Source organism: Bos grunniens, chromosome 2 (assembly GCF_055505025.1).
Source record: "Bos grunniens cultivar Pamir isolate PY7600 chromosome 2, Bosgru_T2T1.0, whole genome shotgun sequence".
Lineage (NCBI taxonomy): Eukaryota > Metazoa > Chordata > Mammalia > Artiodactyla > Bovidae > Bos > Bos grunniens.
In genome coordinates this window covers 46,664,436-46,683,962 of record NC_141166.1, presented here as the reverse complement: position 1 = coordinate 46,683,962, position 19,527 = coordinate 46,664,436, and the positions used below count along the sequence as shown (strand labels likewise).

The following is a 19,527-nucleotide window of genomic DNA, read 5'->3' as shown; positions in this document are numbered from 1 at the left end:
GCTGGGCTGGAGGAAGCACAAGCTGGAATCAAGATTGCCAGGAGAAATATCAATAACCTCAGATATGCAGATGACACCACCCTTATGGCAGAAAGTGAAGAGGAACTAAAAAGCCTCTTGCTGAAAGTGAAAATGGACAGTGAAAAAGTTGGCTTAAAGCTCAACATTCAGAAAACGAAGATCATGGCATCTGGTCCCATCACTTCATGCAAAATAGATGGGGAAACAGTGTCAGACTTTATTTTTTGGGGTTCCAAAATCAGTGCAGATGGTGACTGCAGCCATGAAATTAAAAGACGCTTACTCCTTGGAAGAAAAGTTATGACCAACCTAGATAGCATATTCAAAAGCAGAGACATTACTTTGCCAACAAAGGTCCATCTAGTCAAGGCTATGGTTTTTCCAGTGGTCATGTATGGATGTGAGAGTTGGACTGTGAAGAAAGCTGAGTACCAAAGAATTGATGCTTTTGAACTGTGGTGTTGGAGAAGACGCTTGAGAGTCCCTTGGACTGCAAGGAGATCTAACCAGTCCATCCTAAAGGAGATCAGTCCTGCGTGTTCATTGGAAGGACTGATGCTAAAGCTGAAACTCCAATACTTTGGCCACCTCATGCAAAGAGTTGACTCATTGGAAAAGACCCTGATGCTGGGAGGGATTGGGGTCAGGAGGAGAAGGGGACGACAGAGGATGAGATGGCTGGATGGCATCACCGACTCGAAGGACATGAGTTTGGGTAAACTCCAGGAGTTGGTGATGGACAGGGAGGCCTGGCGTGCTGTGATCATGGGGTCGCAAAGAGTTGGACATGACTGAGCAACTGAACTGAACTGAAGGAACTTCCTACCTTCCAGAAAAGCAAGAAATAAAGGTCTGTTTTTTAAGCCATCCAGTCTGTGGTAATTTGCTATAATAGCCCACCCTGACTAAGACAGGTGGAAGAGGGCAGATGGGAGGGGAAGAGTGAGACAGAGAAGAATGCGTGCATGTGTGATAACACTGAGAATCACCACCAACAAGCTCTCAGAGAAGACCACAATTATATATTTTACAGTAAGCTGCAAAAACATCAATATAGCCCATAACATAGAAATAAATACTGTAAAATACCAAATAAAAGAACACTGCTTTTGTTTTTTTCCTATCCCCTGAGGAAAAAACACATTAGTGTAGAATATTTCAAATTATAAAGAATACATTATTTTTTCTTGAAAAGAAATTTAACATTACCTGTACAGAAAAATACTTCACTTCATCAAATGTAATCATAATGTCCTTTTCAGTGTTTTGGGACAGCAAGCTACAAGTTTTTGTACATTTCACCACATTGTTAATAGAGATGCGAATGAACAAATTACTGTAATGCTGGGAAATGACTGAAAATACATATTTAGGAAGCAAATTTTACTGTAATTGACAGTAACACATTGTAAAATTAACCCATTAAACAATTCAGGCCAAAACCTAAGACTCAATAAAATAAAGAAAGAAGTTACAGAGCATATTAAACAGTAAAGAAAGCATTTTAAAATAGTACTTTTGCCCACTGGTGGTAGGCACAATCAGGAAAAGACGGTTGATTCTTCATTAGATAACTTATGTTTTTATCCTCACATTTTCATTATAATTATTCTGAAAACTTTCCTATATATTATTTTTAAGGTAACCAAACATTCACAACACATACTTGAAAACTTTTTCTAATAATTATGTGGAAATTCAAAAAATATAATAATTCAGAATAATTTATTTTTAATTTTATTCTAATTTTAATTTCAATATATTTTAATTTAATTTTATCTTGTAATTCACTTTAATTCACTTTACTATCTACTTCACATATACTATATTGGTCAGTGTTTTTATCTTTCATAGCACTCCATGAATTAAAACAATTTTGTTTTTATGATTTATCTTTAAAACTCTGTTATATAGAATTCTCTTCAATAATTCACTTTATATAAAAAAGAACCATCAAGGCTTCATAATGAGGCTGGTTTTATGCTATAATAATCCAATAATAAGCATTCAACTTACTTAAAGTCACCGAGAAAAATAAATTCTTTAAACAATGTTTAAGAGATGCATAGAAATAAACTAGTACTATCATCCAAGAAGATAAATATTTTTTCTTAAACTTACATGATAATTGAGGTGGATTACAGATAGTTCAAAATCTTTTGTCACTCCCCGCCTCAAAAAGTCAACTTAATATTTTCCTCTGCTCTTGAATCTGGCCTAGTCCTGTGACTATTTTAACATGCAATGGACATGACCATGGCTGAGATTAGGACAAGGTGAGAGAGGCACTACCCAGGGTACAAAGTTAAGTGGACACCAGAGACTTTAGTAATCAAGATAGTATTTTAATATTTTAAAATCAAAATTAATGATGAAAGACAAGACCCTGGGACTACATGGGTAGAAAGGTCCAGCCTCTCAGCTAAGTCCAGTCCTTCAGGCATTCTCATTAAGGCACCAGACACTTAAATGAGTTCTTTTGGACATACCAGCCCTTTTGAACTACAGCCCCAGCTGTGAAAATGTGAAGCAGAAGAACCACTTAGTGAATGCACAGATAATGATTGGTAGTAAAATGGTAAATGTTTTAAGCTACTGAGTCTTTGAGTGTTTTGTAAGGCAGCAATATATAACTGAAACAGTGACATACGATCATAGTATGATCGTTAAATCGAAAGAAAGGATACTCTTAGGCGTAAAATGTTTGCAGTTTCTTATATGAATGGCCAGGCAGCCGACCTATAACAATCAAAATAAAAACACAGAGAATGTATTTTTTAAAGTTAATTTTTCTTTCATTTTACTATCACCAAACTGTATTTTTTAAAGTTTCACTTTGTTAGTTTTTCTCATTAGAAATTTTTTATTAGCAATATCTAGTCACAGATATAAAACAGAAATACAGAAGAAAAATAGGCAAGATTTGTTCAAAGTAAACCTAAAATAAACAAGAATTAAAAGCCAAAAATGGTTCATTTATTAACTTCAATACAGCTGTCACTCTCTGAATCATTTTCATTTTACATTAGGTGAGGACATTTTACATTAGGTGAGATGTTATATTAAAACATAACATCTTGGGAATCCCTAGTATAGATAACAGTTTTTCTGCGAATCAGAATGTTTTCTGTAATTTCAGTGATTATTAGAATGCTTATCTGACTCATAAAAATGAAAAATTCATGAATATGGTTATCAGAGACAGCCATTTTCTATTCATGTTTTTGATACCATGTAATAAACATTAAACTGTCTTCATATGAAATAAATAATTTATATGGGTTTATTGAGACTTAGTCATACATACCACATCCCCAAATGGCACCAAACTCGGTGCCTCATGTGTTACTTCTGGTGCTTTATTTTCAGACCCTTTAAGAGTTTTTCTCAGCATCTACAATGTAAATAAGTTGAGACTTTAGAAGGCAAAGAAGAATATAATTAGATAAAATATCACTTCAATTCAACAAGTATTTTATGAGTGTCTAGTATCAGATACTATATATTTTAGTATTATATATTCTATGACTTGAAAACTCATCTCTACCCCAAGCTTATTAAGTTAGCAGAGAAACAAAATGTGTACATTTAAATGTAAAATCATTAATGGAATTGTGAGACAGGAGAGAAGTACATAATAGCATGAACAGTGAGTTCTCCTTGCTAACAAAAAATGATCATCTCAATCTAATGTGGACTAGATCCTGTATCTCACAAACAGCAGTAATCCTGGTGCAAATTATTCCAGTATTCCTTCAGTTATCAGCCACTGCAGGGACTGCAATTACATCCTTTGGAATAATAGGTACCCTGGAAAGGACTAATAAATAGATGGCTTTTGGTTTTTGGTTGTGTGATTTCATCCAGAATAATTCAATCAATTGGTATCTGTGGGTTGATATTTAACTTTGTTTTTATTTTATTTTTTTAATTAAATTTATTTATTTTAATTAGAGGCTAATTACTTTACAATATTGTATTGGTTTTGCCATACATCAACATGAATCCACCACGGGTGTACACATGTTCCCAATCCTGAACCCCCTTCCCACCTCCCTCCCCATACCATCCCTCTGGGTCATCCCAGTGCATCAGCCCCAAGCTTCCTGTATCCTGCATCAAACCTGGACTGGCGATTCGTTTCTTATATGATATTATACATGTTTCAATGACATTCTCCCAAATCATCCCCCCAGCCCCCCCCCCCCCCCGAGTCCAAAAGACTGTTCTATACATCTGTGTCTCTTCTGCTCCGGTCACTACACATAATGGTTAGCATTTAAAAATTATAAAACATTTTAATACAGATTTTTAAAGTAAAGAGCAAGGGATGGGAAGGGGAATGAGAGGAAAGGTGAGGGGAATAGTGAACAAATGGTCTATTAAATCTAACCTGAAAAGGAGAATTATATTTATTCTCAACCAGTGCTGAACTTGAATCAACATGATCTTATCTATAAGGAAAAATTTCCCAAAAGCTTTGTTGTTATGTGTCTTTTAAGAATCACTTGTTTAATTCATATAATATGCATAAATCCTTAGTTATGTTGAAAATTTCATTTTAAAGGACAAAACAAATACTTGAGGTGTACTGAAAACATTTTTTTAATATATATCTTGGATCATTTTGTTATTGTTGCATCTGTGGTTTAATGTGCTTTTTATATATGATTAATTCACAAGTTAAGCTAACTGAATGACACTGTATTGTTACAAAAATATCAATCTGTGTACAGTCTATGTGTATTTAATATGGAACACCATACTTTCTAATGTTTTAATGATCTTCTTATGGAAGTCTACTTTGAAAATGCATCTTAATGACTACAAAATAATTAGGAAAAACTTCTTTAGAATACTAATACTCAATTTAGCCTTAACAATTTGGCATTTTACTTAACAATCCTCACTTTATTATCTTTTTTACTTTTCCTTCCTCATATGAGCAGAGCTCTCTTCAATGGCAGCAGCATGAGCAAAACAACTCTTTGCCAAAATTCTATTTAGAACCTTGAACAAAACTTCTAAAGACTAGTCTCATAAAGCCTCTGACACCACATAGAATTTCTCCTGAACCTGTGGAGAATTTTAATTCCAGTTAATTCCACTTGCCTTTTTTCTCCGCTGCCTTCGGCCCCACCTTGAACAGAAGTCCCTCCTGGCACTTCTATTTAAAAGCCTCTACGTTCACTTACATCGCTCTGCACTTTGTCTCCAACGGCCTTTCTGGACCACTCTCCCCTATTCCACAGTTTTCCTTGAAAACCCACCAGCCTACATACAGGTTTACCTTCTCCTAGCATTCTCCCCCTCCTAGTGCTAATGGCAACATCACTATCCTTACATCAATTAACATTCACTGGTGTACTGGAGTGGAGAAAGCAATGGCACCCCACTCCAGTACTCTTGCCTGGAAAATCCCATGGATGGAGGAGCCCAGTAGGCTGCAGTTCATGGGGTCACTAAGAGTCAGACACGACTGAGCGACTTCACTCTCACTTTTCACTTTCCTGCACTGGAGAAGGCAATGACAACCCACTACAGTGTTCTTGCCTGGAGAATCCCAGGGACAGGGGAGCCTGGTGGCCTGCCGTCTATAGGGTCGCACAGAGTCGGATACGACTGAAGCGACTTAGCAGTAGCAGTGTACTGGCAGGATTATATGCCTGGCATTGTGTTGATTTCAGCTTGAAATGTTCCTACCCTTGAGAAGTTCAGCCCAGTGTTGAAGACAAGTTAAAAAACAATGACAGTTTCACTATAAGAAAACAAATGCTGAGAAGGAGTTTATCTTTACACATTCTCTGCACATATCTTATACATGGAAAAACAATAATTTATTCGATTGGTCAGATACTGTCATTCATTGTACAAGCTACAGGTGCATGGAATTCTTAAAAACAGTTTGGGTACTGAGTTTGCTAGTTAAGTAGGTCAATCAATTACATTACCTTGAGTAGAATATCTAGTCTACTTTGCAAATAGATAAACATTGATCACAAGAAATTTCATGGCAAAGCCCTTTTAAAAAGTTAGTAAACATAAAGATGCATCATACACTTTGGTTTTACAAAAAGAAATGTTTCAACTTGCTAAACTTTTCTTCGATGGCTGTCAGTAGTACACAAACTAGCAAATATTTTAAAATATATACTTCTTAATCTGTCCTTTCAGAGTAAGGTGGTGACATTTTAATGAGTAAGAAAATAACTATCTTTTTGAAATAAACTCACGTTAAGATAAGAACATTTTAAAAACTACTGGAAATATTTCCTTCTAATGTTACTTTATGTGTATGCAAATGTGTTATGAGCACACTTGAAAATTTAGAAACACTTTTGTTTAAAAAATTCACAAATGAAGAGTTTCAGCAGGTTGTGTGCTGTGTGCTGTGCTTAGTCACTCTATCGTGTCTGACTCTTTGCGACCCCATGGACTTCTCTGTTCATGAGGATTCTCCAGATCTTTACCAGCTGAGCTACCAGGGAAGCCCACCAGCAGCTTAAGAGACCACTTTTCCTTTTAAACGTAAAAAAATGAAAGCCCTCCCCAGAGTTTACCAGAACTAATTAATCAGAAAAGTAACATTTTATGCAAAACATGTGAGCTAAAAACTTTGAATAACATGACAGAAATGAAAAATGAGTACTGTGATTTAACAGGCTCAACGAAAAAGCATTGCTTCCAATTGGAATTTCGAATATTTAAAGGTATCTTTTCTAAATATAACAGCATTAAAAACCTAATACTGAAATACATTTGCCTTAAACCAGACCTTCAAACCACTACATCACTAAGTATTAAATCATGTTTTTCAAAAATAGTGATATTTATTGAGTTCTGTACCAGTAATAAACAAAATGAATTAAAAATCAGTTTTAGAAATATTGCTTATTTATAATTTTTAATTTTTGTATATTGTAGAATCTATAAAGTAAATTGCATTACATTTTATAAAGTATAAATAAATATTAAAAACATTGGTTAAAGATATTCACATATTTTTACTGATAATATTGTGCAGTCAAAGAAATTTGGAGAATATTGCTAAGAAGTCACATTTAGATGCCTATGTCTCTCTTTCCAAATCTGTCTTTCTGGAGGTTTGAAGCTGCCAGTTCCCACGTGTATGCCCATCTCGGCACAGTCTGCTCAGAATGAACACCTTCTCCATCTGATAGGCCCACTGCCTTCAATATGATATGGAGGTAAGAATTCCATAATAGTTTTCAACTGTGACTCATCACCAGAATTCTTAGCATAACAATAGATAAATGCACCAAATAAACTCATTAGAGAGTCTGGAAACAAACATTTATGCAAACTTCACTTGTGACAAAGATGGAACTAAAGAATAGTGAGGTAAAAAACACTCTCAAATGAGTAAGTAGAAATTGCCATACAGAAGAAAGAGAGAGAAAGAAGAAAAAGCAGAAAGAGAGAGAGAAGGGAAAGAAGAGAAAAGAATGAAGAGCAAAAGGGAAAAAAAGAGAAAAAAAGAACAGAAAACCTGACACATACCTCACAGTGCACACACAGAATCAGTTACAGTGAATTGCAGATCTCAATGTGAAAGGAAAAACAATTAAAAGATGATACAGAAGAAGATTTTCATGACGTTTTCATGATATAAACAATTAGAAGATGATATAGGTAGATTTCTAAAACAGAACACAGAGCAATAACCACAAAGAAAAAGTCTGAAACAGTAAACCACATTAAATTTAATAACTTTTGTTTATTAATGACACCGTTAGGAAAGTGAAGGGGCTTCCCAGGTGGCGCAGTGGTAAAGAATCCACCTCTCAATGTAGCAGTTGCAGGAAGCACGGATTCCAGTCCCTGGAGGAGGAAATGGCAACCCACTCCAGTATTCAGTTCAGTTCAGTTCAGTCGCTCAGTCGTGTCCGACTCTTTGCAACCCCATGAATCGCAGCACGCCAGGCCCCCCTGTCCATCACCAACTCCCAGAGTTCACTCAGACTCATCTCCATCGAGTCAGCGATGCCATCCAGCCATCTCATCCTCTGTCGTCCCCTTCTCCTCCTGACCCCAATCCCTCCCAGCATCACAGTCTTTTCCAATAAGTCAACTCTTCGCATGAGGTGGCCAAAGTACTGGAGTTGCAGCTTTAGCATCATTCCTTCCAAAGAAATCCCAGAGCTGATCTCCTTCAGAATGGACTGGTTGGATCTCCTTGCAGTCCAAGGGACTCTCAAGAGTCTTCTCCAACACCACAGTTCAAAAGCATCAATTCTTTAGTGCTCAGCTTTCTTCACAGTCCAACTCTCACATCCATACATGACCACTGGAAAAACCATAGCCTTGACTAGACGGACCTTTGTTGGCAAAGTAATGTCTCTGCTTTTCAATATGCTCTCTAGGTTGGTCATAACTTTTCTTCCAAGGAGTAAGCGTCTTTTAATTTCATGGCTGCAGTCACCATCTGCACTGATTTTGGAGCCCCAAAAAAATAAAGTCTGACACTGTTTCCCCATCTATTTCCCATGAAGTGATGGGACCAGATGCCATGATCTTCCTTTTCTGAATGTTGAGTTTTAAGCCAACTTTTTCACTCTCCTCTTTCACTTTCATCAAGAGGCTCTTTAGTTCCTCTTTGCTTTCTGCCATAAGGGTGGTATCATCTGCATATCTGAGGTTATTGTTATTTCTCCCGGCAATCTTGATTACAGCTTGTGCTTCTTCCAGCCCAGCGTTTCTCATGATGTACTCTGCATAGAAGTACAGGGTGACAATATACAGCCTTGACGTACTCCTTTTCCTATTTGGAACCATTCTGTTGTTCCATGTCCAGTTCTAACTGTTGCTTCCTGACCTGCATACAAATTTCTCAAGAGGCAGGTTAGGTGGTCTGGTATTCCCATCTCTTTCATAATTTTCCACAGTTTATTGTAATCCACACAGTCAAAGGCTTTGGCATAGTCAATAAAGCAGAAATAGATGTTACTGTCAGCAAAATCCCATGGACAGAGGAGCCTGCCGAGCTGCAGTCCATGGGGTCACAAAGAGTCAGACACCACCGAGAACACACATACACACACACACACACACACATACGCAGAGGAAAGTGAAAAGATAAGACACTGACTGGAAGATTTTTGCAACATGTTTAGTATAACTGACAAAGGGCCTATAACTAGAATGTATACACAAAAGTATACAAACTAGTAAGAAAAAGACAATCCAACAGAAAAATGGAGAACAAGCACTTCACAAAATAGTTTATAAGATCACTCATAATCATTTGGAAGGGAACTCACCCTCATTAGTCATCAGGGAAATGAAAGCTAACACCAGAAAGAGATACCACTACATTTCCCTGAGATGCCTAACCATTAAGAGACGGGCACTATGAAATGGAAGGATGGAGATTATCTAGAACTCTAACACACTGCCAGTGGGAATATAAATTGGTATATTCTCTTTGAAAACCATTTGGTATTTGGTTGAATATATACATAATAATGACCCAGAAATTCCATTCTTAGATATATCCTCAACACAATGTAAAAACATGTGTATCAAAAGACATATACAAGAACAGTTACAGCTGTATTATTCACCATAGCCAAAAAATAGAAACAACCCAAATATTCGTTAACAATGGAATGGATAAATATAATGTGTTATGTTCATACAATGGAACATTACAAAGCAAGGAAAATTAATAACTACACATACACACAGCGTGAATGAATCTTACAAACAAAATATTGAACAAAACCCCCCGAAATACATATCTTTAACTGCACATAGGACATTCTGTAAGATGTACCATATACTAGCCCATAAAACCAGTTTCAATAAAATTTGGCAAAATTGAAATCAAACAAAGAATGTTCTCCTACTTCAACAGAATAAATTATAAGAACACAAGGAAATTTGGGAAATACACAAATCCTGGAAATTAAAAACATTTGTAAATAAACTCTGGGCCAAAGAAGAAAAAAAGTCAGAATACATTATGAGCTGAATAAAAATGAAAACACAACACAAAACTCATGAAGTGCACCTAAAGCAGTGCTCAGCTGAAAATCAGCATTAAACATACTTAGAAAAATAAGAGCAAGCTCAACTCAAAGTAAGCAAGAGGAAGAAAATAAAGGTTAGAATAGAAATTATTAAGATTTAAAAAAATCAATGAAACTAAAGGTAGGTTCTTGAAAAGATCACCAAAACTGCCAAACCTTTAGCTATACTGATGAAGATAAAAGACAGAGGTTACAAATTACCAAAACCAAAAAAGAAAGGGGTATACCACTGATCTTACAAAATTAAAAGGGTTATAAAGAAATAGCATTGTATTAGTTCTTGTAGCTGCTATACAAATTGCTACAAACTTGGTGACCTAAAACAACAAAAATTTGTTTTTTCACAGTTGTGTAGACCAGAAGTCTAGTATCAGTCTCCCTTGGCCAAAATTTTAAGGAAAAATCCAGTCTTATGCCTTATAGCTTCTGACAACAGGGCAGCATTCCTTAGCTTGTGGTCACATCACTACAACCTCTACCTCTGGTCACATTACCTTCTCTTCTGAGTGTGTCCAAATATCCCTCTATCTCTCTCTTATAAGGACATTTGTGATTATACATAGGGCCCATCAGATAATCCAGGATAATGGCCTCCATCACAAATCCTAAACTTCACTGCATCAGCAAAAGTTTATTGACATATAAGGTAACTACTTACAACCTCAAATAATTTTATGTTAACCAATTAGAAATTTAGATGAAATGGAAAAATGTCTATCAAGGCGCATATTATCAAAATTGAATAAGAATATCTGGAAAGACTTACAACAACTAAAGAAATTAAATTACTAATTGAAGCTCTTCCTACCAAACCAAACAAAAACAACTTAGGCCCAAACTGTTTCACTGGTGAATTCTATCAAATACTTACAATCCTTAACAAACTCAAGGAAAAAGAAAAAAAGAAGAGGAAAGTACACATCCCACGTTATTCTATGAGGTCAGTATTATATTAATACCAAAGCCAGACAGGCATCACAAGATGAAAAAACAATAAATCATTATTCCTTACAAACACAGAGGCAAAAATCTTCCACAAGATGTTAGTAAATTAAATCCAACAACATATTAAAAAGAACCATACACCATGACAAAGTGGGATTTTTTTCATCTGAAACATCAATGTAATAAAATTAATATAATAAGTCATATTAGTATGTCCAATAAAGGACAAAATGACATAATTTAGCTAGATGCAGAAAATGTATTTGACAAAATCAAGATATATTCTTTTTAAAAAAATATTTACTTATTTATTTGGCTGCACTTGATCTCAGTTGTAGCACGTAGGACTAGTTCCCCAACCAGGGATTGAACCTGGGCCCCCTGCATTGGGAGTGCAGAGTCTCAACCACTGGACCACCAGGGAAGTTCTAAAATGTATTCTAAATAAAAACTCTGAACAGACGAGGAACAGAAGGGAAATTCTCCAACATCACACTCAATGGTGAAAGACTGAATGTTTTCCACTTTAAGATTGGTAAGGCAATAATGTTCAGTCTATTTTTAATCAACATCGTACTACAGGTTCTATTCACGGCAATCAGACAAGAAAAAGAAAGAAAAAGTATCCACATTTGAGAGAAAGAACTAAAACTATCTTTATTTGCGGGTGACACCGTTCCGTATACAGAAATTCCTAAAAAATCCACCAAAAAAACAAGAGGAAGAGAGAAACTACTGGAATTAACAACTGAGTTCAGCAAGGTCTTAGGCTATATGAACAAAATATAAAAATCAACTGCATTTCTATATACTAGCAATGAAAAATCTGGAAATAAAAAGAAAACAATTACATTAGAAATAGCATCAAAATAATAAAATACTTAGTAAAATTAAAAGAAGAAATGTAAGACTAGTACACTGAAAACTATAAAACATTCCTGAGTGAAATTAAAGATCTAAATGAATGGAAAACTTCCATGTTTATGACTGGAAAGATTCAATATTGTTAAAAAATCGATTCTCAAACTGATCTATGACTGTGTGTGTGCTCAGTTGTGTCCGACTCTTTGAGACCCTATGGACTATAGCCTGTCAGGCTCCTCTGTCCATGGAATGTTCCAAGCAAGACTATTAGAGTGGGTTGCCACTTCCTTCTCCAGAGGATCTTCCCAATCCAGGGATTGAACCCATGTCTCCTGCATTGGCAGGCAGGCTCTTTACCACTGAGCTGCTAGGAAGCCCAAATTGATCTACAGAGCCAACAAAATATACAAACCACTAGCTAGCTTAATCAATATACAAGGATAAGACACAAATAAGAAATAAGATCTTTGAAAAACCATAAAAGACTACTTTGCAGACCTCCAAATGTATTTTAAAACCTAAATATAATGTATATCTCCTGCTGCTGCTGCTAAGTCGCTTTAGTCATGTCCCACTCTGTTCGACCCCATAGACGGCAGCCCACCAGGCTCCCGCGTCCCTGAGATTCTCCAGGCAAGAACACTAGAGCGGGTTGCCATTTCCTTCTCTAATGCATGAAAGTGAAAAGTGAGAGTGAAGTCGCTGAGTTATGTCTGACTCTTAGCGACCCCATGGGCTGGAGCCCACCAGGCTCCTCTGTCCATGGGCTTTTCCAGGCAAGAGTAACGGAGTGGGTTGCCATCGCCTTCTCCGTATAATCCCCTAAGGAAATACAATTCAACAAAATTGATGCTGTTAATGGTAAACAGTTTGAACAGACCACTTTCTATTTAAAAAGAGAGAGAGAGAGAGCTAGCAATGAGCTATCACCAATGAAAAGCACCGGGCCCAGATGATTTCACAGGGAATTCTACCAAATTAAAAAATTAAGTATCCCATAGCACCATTAACAAAAACTTTCCTATTCTTTTTACAAAGCAAGCATAGCATTGATACCTAAACCCATAAAGGAAATTACAGATGAATGCGAAGGTACTTCAGTTCAGTTCAGTTCAGTCACTCAGTCGTGTCCGACTCTTTGCGACCCCATGAATCGCAGCCAGGCCTCTTTGTCCATCACCAACTCCCAGAGTTCACCCAAACTCATGTCCATCGAGTCAGTGATGCCATCCAGCCATCTCATCCTCTGTCGTCCCCTTCTCCTCCTGCCCCAAATCTCTCCAGCATCAGGGTCTTTTCCAATGAGTCAACTCTTCGAATGAGGTGGCCAAAGTACTGGAGTTTCAGCTTCAGCATCAGTCCTTCCAATGAACACCCAGGACTGATCTCCTTTAGGATGGACTGGTTGGATCTCCTTGCAGTCCAAGAGACTCTCAAGCGTCTTCTCCAACACCACAGTTCAAAAGCATCAATTCTTCGGTGCTCAGCTTTCTTCACAGTCCAGCTCTTGCATCCATACATGACCACTGGAAAAACCATAGCCTTGACTAGACAGACCTTTGTTGGCAAAGTAATGTCTCTGCTTTTCAATATGCTATCTAGGTTGGTCATAATTTTCTTTCCAAGGAGTAAGCGTCTTTTAATTTCATGGCTGCAATCACCATCCACACTGATTTTGGAGCCCAAAAAAATAGTCTGACACTGTTTCCACTGTTTCCCCATCTAGTTCCCATGAAGTGAAGGGACCAGATGCCATGATCTTCGTTTTCTGAATGTTGAGCTTTAAGCCAACTTTTTCACTCTCCTCTTTCACTTTCATCAAGAGGCTTTTTGTGTCCAACTCTATGCGACCCCACTGACTGTAGCCCACCAGACTCCTCTGTTCATGCGATTCTCCAGGCAAGAATACTGGATTGGGTTGCCATTTCCTTCTCCAATAAATGAATATAACAAAAATATTGATACAAAGATACTAAATAATAAAAACAATCTAATACCGCAAAGAAAATAATATGCAATAATCAAGTGAGATTAATTCTAGGAATGTAATAAGTTGGTTCAATAATAGGAAACTCACTAATAATGAATCTCTCCTTAGGATATAAGGAGAAAAATTATGCAATTATTTCCATATATATTTATTAATAAATGGCCTCTGATAAAATTCAACAACTTTTCCTGTTAAAACACTCACAAAAATAGCAATTAAGCCAGTACTTGAAGTTTGAACCTTCAAATATTTCATTTGGTGGAGAAATAGTGGAAACATTTACTAAGATCAGGAACAAGGCAAGGTTGTCTACTGTCTCTACTATGACTCAACATGTTACTAACTGGTAGCATTAGTCCAAGCAGTTAGGCAAGAAAAATCAAATAGAGGCAAGATCATCTTCAAATATATCTAAACCCTAGAGAATTAATACTACTACTAACTCAATTATTTAAAAAAATTCAATAAGGAAGCAGGACATGAAATTAACATACAGACATCTATAGCCTTAATATAGACAAATAATTGAAGTATATAAAGCAGAAGAAGCCCCACCTGAGGAATAATCTTAACAAGAAGTGTGCAAAACTCTTAAGAGGAAAACTTTAAAACACTTCTGAAAGACACAAAAGTAGAGTTGAATAATGAAAAACATCTCTGGATAGGACAGACCAACATCATAAAGATGTCAGTTCTACTTAATTTACAAATGTAATGTAATCTTTAGTTTTTTAAAAGCCTTTTATTATGAGATAAACAAGTTAACAAAGTTTTTATAAAGAGTGAGAATAATCAGGAAGTTACAGGAAAAGAAAACTACAAAAAGGAAGGGGTCCAGCCCTACCAGACTTCAAAACATACTTTAAGTCTTTAAATAAAAGAGTATGGTCTTAACTACCTTTCCCAAGGTAGAGTCATGAAATATATGGAAATGCCTACTAAATATGATTGACCTTGGGAAATGCTGCATTTCATATTCCCTTCTTGAATATTCACAAGGCATTCAGCATGTTAAAGATTCCTGCAACAAAGGATTTATCTTTTCTTAAAAAAATTGTAAGGTCTTGGCACTTGAATTGATAAACACCAATGGAATAGAATAGAAGTCCAGAAAAAAAAACATATATGGAAGCTTAAATCTTATGCATAAACGAGGCATCTCAAAACTCTAGGGCAAAGACAGACTTTTTTTTTTTAAAGAAATGGTGTTGGGACATTTATTTGGGAAAAGAATAAATTAAATCCAGACTGCATACCACACATTACAAATAAATTAGGAATCTAAATATAAAAATTATATACAAGAACTAGAAGGCAAATTCAATTCGTGTACTGTTTGTTTCCTAATAGAACAATATCTTTATGTACATGAATTGTTTCCTGATAAATACTGTACTATTTTTTAAAAATTTAAGAACAACAAAGAATGAAAAATTTCCTAATAACACTCTAACAGACTTTGAAAATGTGAGTTTCAGTTTGATTCCCCTTTTCCATTTCCTCTAAGTTTTGGCAGTACCACCGCTGCTGCTGCTGCTAAGTCGCTTCAGTTGTGTCCGACTCTGTGCAACCCCATAGACGGCAGCCCACCAGGTTCCCCTGTCCCTGGGATTCTCCAGGCAAGAACACTGGAGTGGGTTGCCATTTCCTTCTCCAATGCATGAAAGTGAAGTCCCTGAGTCGCGTTCGACTCTTAGCGACCCCATGGACTGCAGCCTACCAGGCCCCTCCGTCCATGGGATTTTCCAGGCAAGGATACTGGAGTGGGTTGCCATCGCCTTCTCTAAATGGAAATTAAACTCAAGTTTCACACACTTCAGATACAAATTTACTTAATTAAAAACAGGACACCAACGCCATGTATAAGAACCTCAGGCATTGAAAAGAGAGCTAACTGATGTTTCTGGAGTTGAGCCCTTTAGACAAATGAATTCCCAGTGATGCTTATGATGATGTTAGCAGCTAACATCTATTAACGCTTTACTTCGCACTGCATTAAATATTTTATATTATTACCTCTTTTAGTTCTTCAGACAACCCTTCAGGGTAGGCAGTAATTAAACGGGGCTCTGACAAGTTAAATAACTGTCAGTGTGCCCCACAAGAAAACTCTTCCTCAGGTGTTCAGTTCAGTTCAGCCGCTCAGTCATGTCCGACTCTTTGCGACCCCATGAACTGCAGTACACCAGGCCTCCCTGTCCATCACCAACTCCCAGAGTCCACCCAAACCCATGTCCATTGTGTCAGTGGTGCCATCTAACCATCTCATCCTCTGTGGTCCCCTTCTCCTCCTGCCCTCAATCTTTCCCAGCATCAGCGTCTTTTCAAATGAGTCAGCTCTCCGCATCAGGTGGCCAAAGTATTGGAGTTTCAGCTTCAACATCAGCCCCTCCAATGAACACCCAGGACTGATCTCCTTTAGGACGGACTGGTTGGATCTCTTTGCACTCCAAGGGACTCTCAAGAGTCTTCTCCAACACCACAGTTCAAAAGTATCAATTCTTCTGCGCTCAGCTTTCTTTGTACTACCACTCTCCAAACGAGGGCTGTTTTCCCTCCCTCAACTGGCACACTGACCCCTTGGTCCTGCCTGACCCTCTATGGGGTCAGGGAACAGACTCCACCCACCAGACCCCCCACTTACATTCAGCAGCCGGTACCCAGGACCCTCCTTGGACTCGACTTTGGACAGATTAGAGGGCTTGTCCCGCCCCTGGACGTTCCAGGCTGTAGAAGAGAATTCCGACCCCCTCGCTTGCATGTTTTCCAAGTTGGTTTGGGAAATTCTCTGAAATAACGGTGCTGTGTACAGGGAATGGACCCGCCTGTTGTGATTATCTTCTGCGTTGGAAACCTTCTCCACGTCTTGGGGCGGCTCCATCCCTCCATCCTCGGCTGGGCAGGTCTGCGCACTAACCGACTGCCTGCTACTGCGCAGGCGCAGCCCTCTCCCCCACCTTTCCCGCGCTTTTCCTGTGCACGCACCCACACCACGTGACCTGCGCATTCAGGCCGGCCTCTGCCCCAGGCTGGAACAGGGGCTGTGCTACTTTCAACTGCAAGCCCTTGCTTAGGCCGTTTCAGCCTCCCTTTGAAGGAAGTCTGAGCTTGCTGGCTGACAGGAAAGCTCCTCAGCACGGTGATTGAATTTAGTTCGTTTCCTGCCTGCCCTTTTAGTTCAGTTCAGTTCAGTTCAGTCGCTCAGTCGTGTCTGATTCCGCGACCCCAGAATCGCAGCACGCCAGGCCTCCCTGTCCATCACCAACTCCAGGAGTTCACTCAGACTCACGTCCATCGAGTCAGTGATGCCATCCAGCCATCTTATCCTCTGTCGTCCCCTTCTCCTCCTGCCCCCAATCCCTCCCAGCATCACAGTCTTTTCCAATGAGTCAACTCTTCGAATGAGGTGGGCAAAGTACTGGAGTTTCAGCTTCAGCATCATTCCCTCCAAAGAAATCCCAGGGCTGATCTCCTTCAGAATGGACTGGTTGGATCTCCTTGCAGTCCAAGAGACTCTCAAGAGTCTTCTCCAACACCACAGTTCAAAAGCATCAATTCTTCGGCACTCAGCCTTCTTCACAGTCCAACTCTTACATCCATTCATGACCACAGGAAAAACCATAGCCTTGACTAGACGGACCTTTGTTGGCAAAGTAATGTCTCTGCTTTTCAATATGCTATCTAGGTTGGACATGACTTTCCTTCCAAGGAGTAAGCGTCTTTTAATTTCATGGCTGCAATCACCATCCACACTGATTTTGGAGCCCAAAAAAATAGTCTGACACTGTTTCTGTTTCCCCATCTATTTTGCATGAAGTGATGGGACCAGATGCCATGATCTTCGTTTTCTGAATGTTGAGCTTTAAGCCAACTTTTTCACTCTCCTCTTTAACTTTCATCAAGAAAGCTTTTTAGTTTCTCTTCACTTTCTGCCATAAGGGTGGTGTTATCTGCATATCTGAGGTTATTGATATTTCTCCCGGCAATCTTGATTCCAGCTTGTGTTTCTTCCAGTCCAGCGTTTCTCATGATGTACTCTGCATATAAGTTAAACAAGCCTGCCCCTTAATCCTTCATAAACCTTCTCTCTTCTCCATACACCTCCAAATACTATCCCCTGAGTTCCAGATGCTATATTTTTAACAGTCTACTTGGATACTTTTACTCGACTGTCCCATAGATTCATAACCCAACACATTAACATTCATCTTCCTTCTCAGACGTCTATGTTCCAAACACATTTCGTGTAGCAATGTCATATCCACAAAATCTTAAAACTTGACAGTTTTTAATTCATATCCTAAATATTTGAACCCGACTATTCCTCTTTATGGCTCCTCATTTAGGGTATCTCACATAGACGACTGCAGTGCTTTACTGCAGGGGTCCCTGGCCTACCATTATCCACCCTTCCCACTGCCCCAGTGTTCATGCAGCTTACCTTTTAAAACACACGGAATCAGAAATGTTCAGAGTTTCTTTAATCGGCCACAAAAAATTCTTTAATACAGAAAACAAGGGACCCCAAAATGCTCTATACCACCTCAGGATCATTTCTTATGTCTATTCTATATGGAATCAGGTTTTCTTTTATTCAACGGTCACCTCAGAGTTTAGCCTTTAGTTAAGTTTTATAACCCCATACACATACCCCCAAAGCAGAATTAACTGCTGTCTCCAAGCTTCTACTTGGCATATTCCTATTAGTGGGCTCACACTATTAGAATTAGTTGTTAATTTCAAAAAATAAGAGTTCTTGGAGGTAAAAACCTGATCCTCACTTTTCACTCTTCAGGGCTCACCACACAATAGCTCAACATCCTTGACATGTTTGCTGTCATTTTGGGTCGTGTTTAATGACTGTTCAAAGAGACTTGCTGTCCATCAGCACACTCCAACTTCCTTAGGGTTCATGTGATGCAACAAAAATCTAACCTAAATCTAACCAAACCTCTAGCCCTAACTTCTGGGCTATAGGAAATTCAGGAGATACAAAGTGGATGATACTTTCAGGAGAAAAAATTAAATAACAATACAGGTGGGACATTTAAAAAAATTGATTTGGATTCTTCATACACACACACACACAAAATGTCGTGGGAATGTGTAGAATGGTATGGTCACCCTAGAAAAAGAGTTTGGCAATTTCTTAACAAACTAAACATAAAACTACCATACAACCCAGTGGTTGTACTCCTGGGTGTTTTTGTTGTTCAGTTACTAAGTCTTGTCCAACTCTTTGTGACCCCATGGGCTGGAGCACACCAGACTTCCCTGTCCTTCACTATCTCCTGGAGTTTGCTCAAACTCATGTCCATTGAGTCAATGATGCCATCCAACCATCTTATCCTCTGTTGTCCCCTTCTCCTCCTGCCCTCAATCTTTCCCAGCATCAGGGTCTTTTTCAATGAGTTGGCTCTTTGCACCAGGTAGCTAAAGTATTGGAGCTTCAACTTCAGCATCAGTCCTTCCAATGAATGTTCTCAATTGATTTCCTTCACGATAGACTGGTTTGACCTTGTGAGAAGACTCTTGCGAGCACTCTTGGAGTCAGCACTCCAATTCAAAAGCATCAGGTCTTTGGTGCTCAGCCTTCTTTATGTTCCAAATCTCACATCCATACATGACTACTGAAAAAACCATAGCTTTGACTAT

At 38.2% G+C, this 19,527-nt stretch overlaps 1 protein-coding gene and 1 non-coding gene across 2 annotated transcripts in view; both read right to left on the bottom strand.

The window, feature by feature from the left end:
• Window positions 1-16,879, bottom strand: part of LOC147378025 (cation channel sperm-associated targeting subunit tau-like) — a 58,727-nt gene extending 41,848 nt beyond the window's left edge. The window contains 4 exon segments of the mRNA XM_086323671.1: window positions 1,231-1,376; window positions 2,709-2,760; window positions 3,329-3,415; window positions 16,517-16,879. Of these exon segments, the coding sequence (XP_086179797.1) occupies window positions 1,231-1,376; window positions 2,709-2,760; window positions 3,329-3,415; window positions 16,517-16,879 (648 nt within the window).
• Window positions 11,370-11,442, bottom strand: TRNAG-CCC (transfer RNA glycine (anticodon CCC)). Its single transcript has one exon. It is a non-coding gene; the product is annotated as a tRNA-Gly (tRNA).
• Window positions 16,880-19,527: the final 2,648 nt, after the last annotated feature.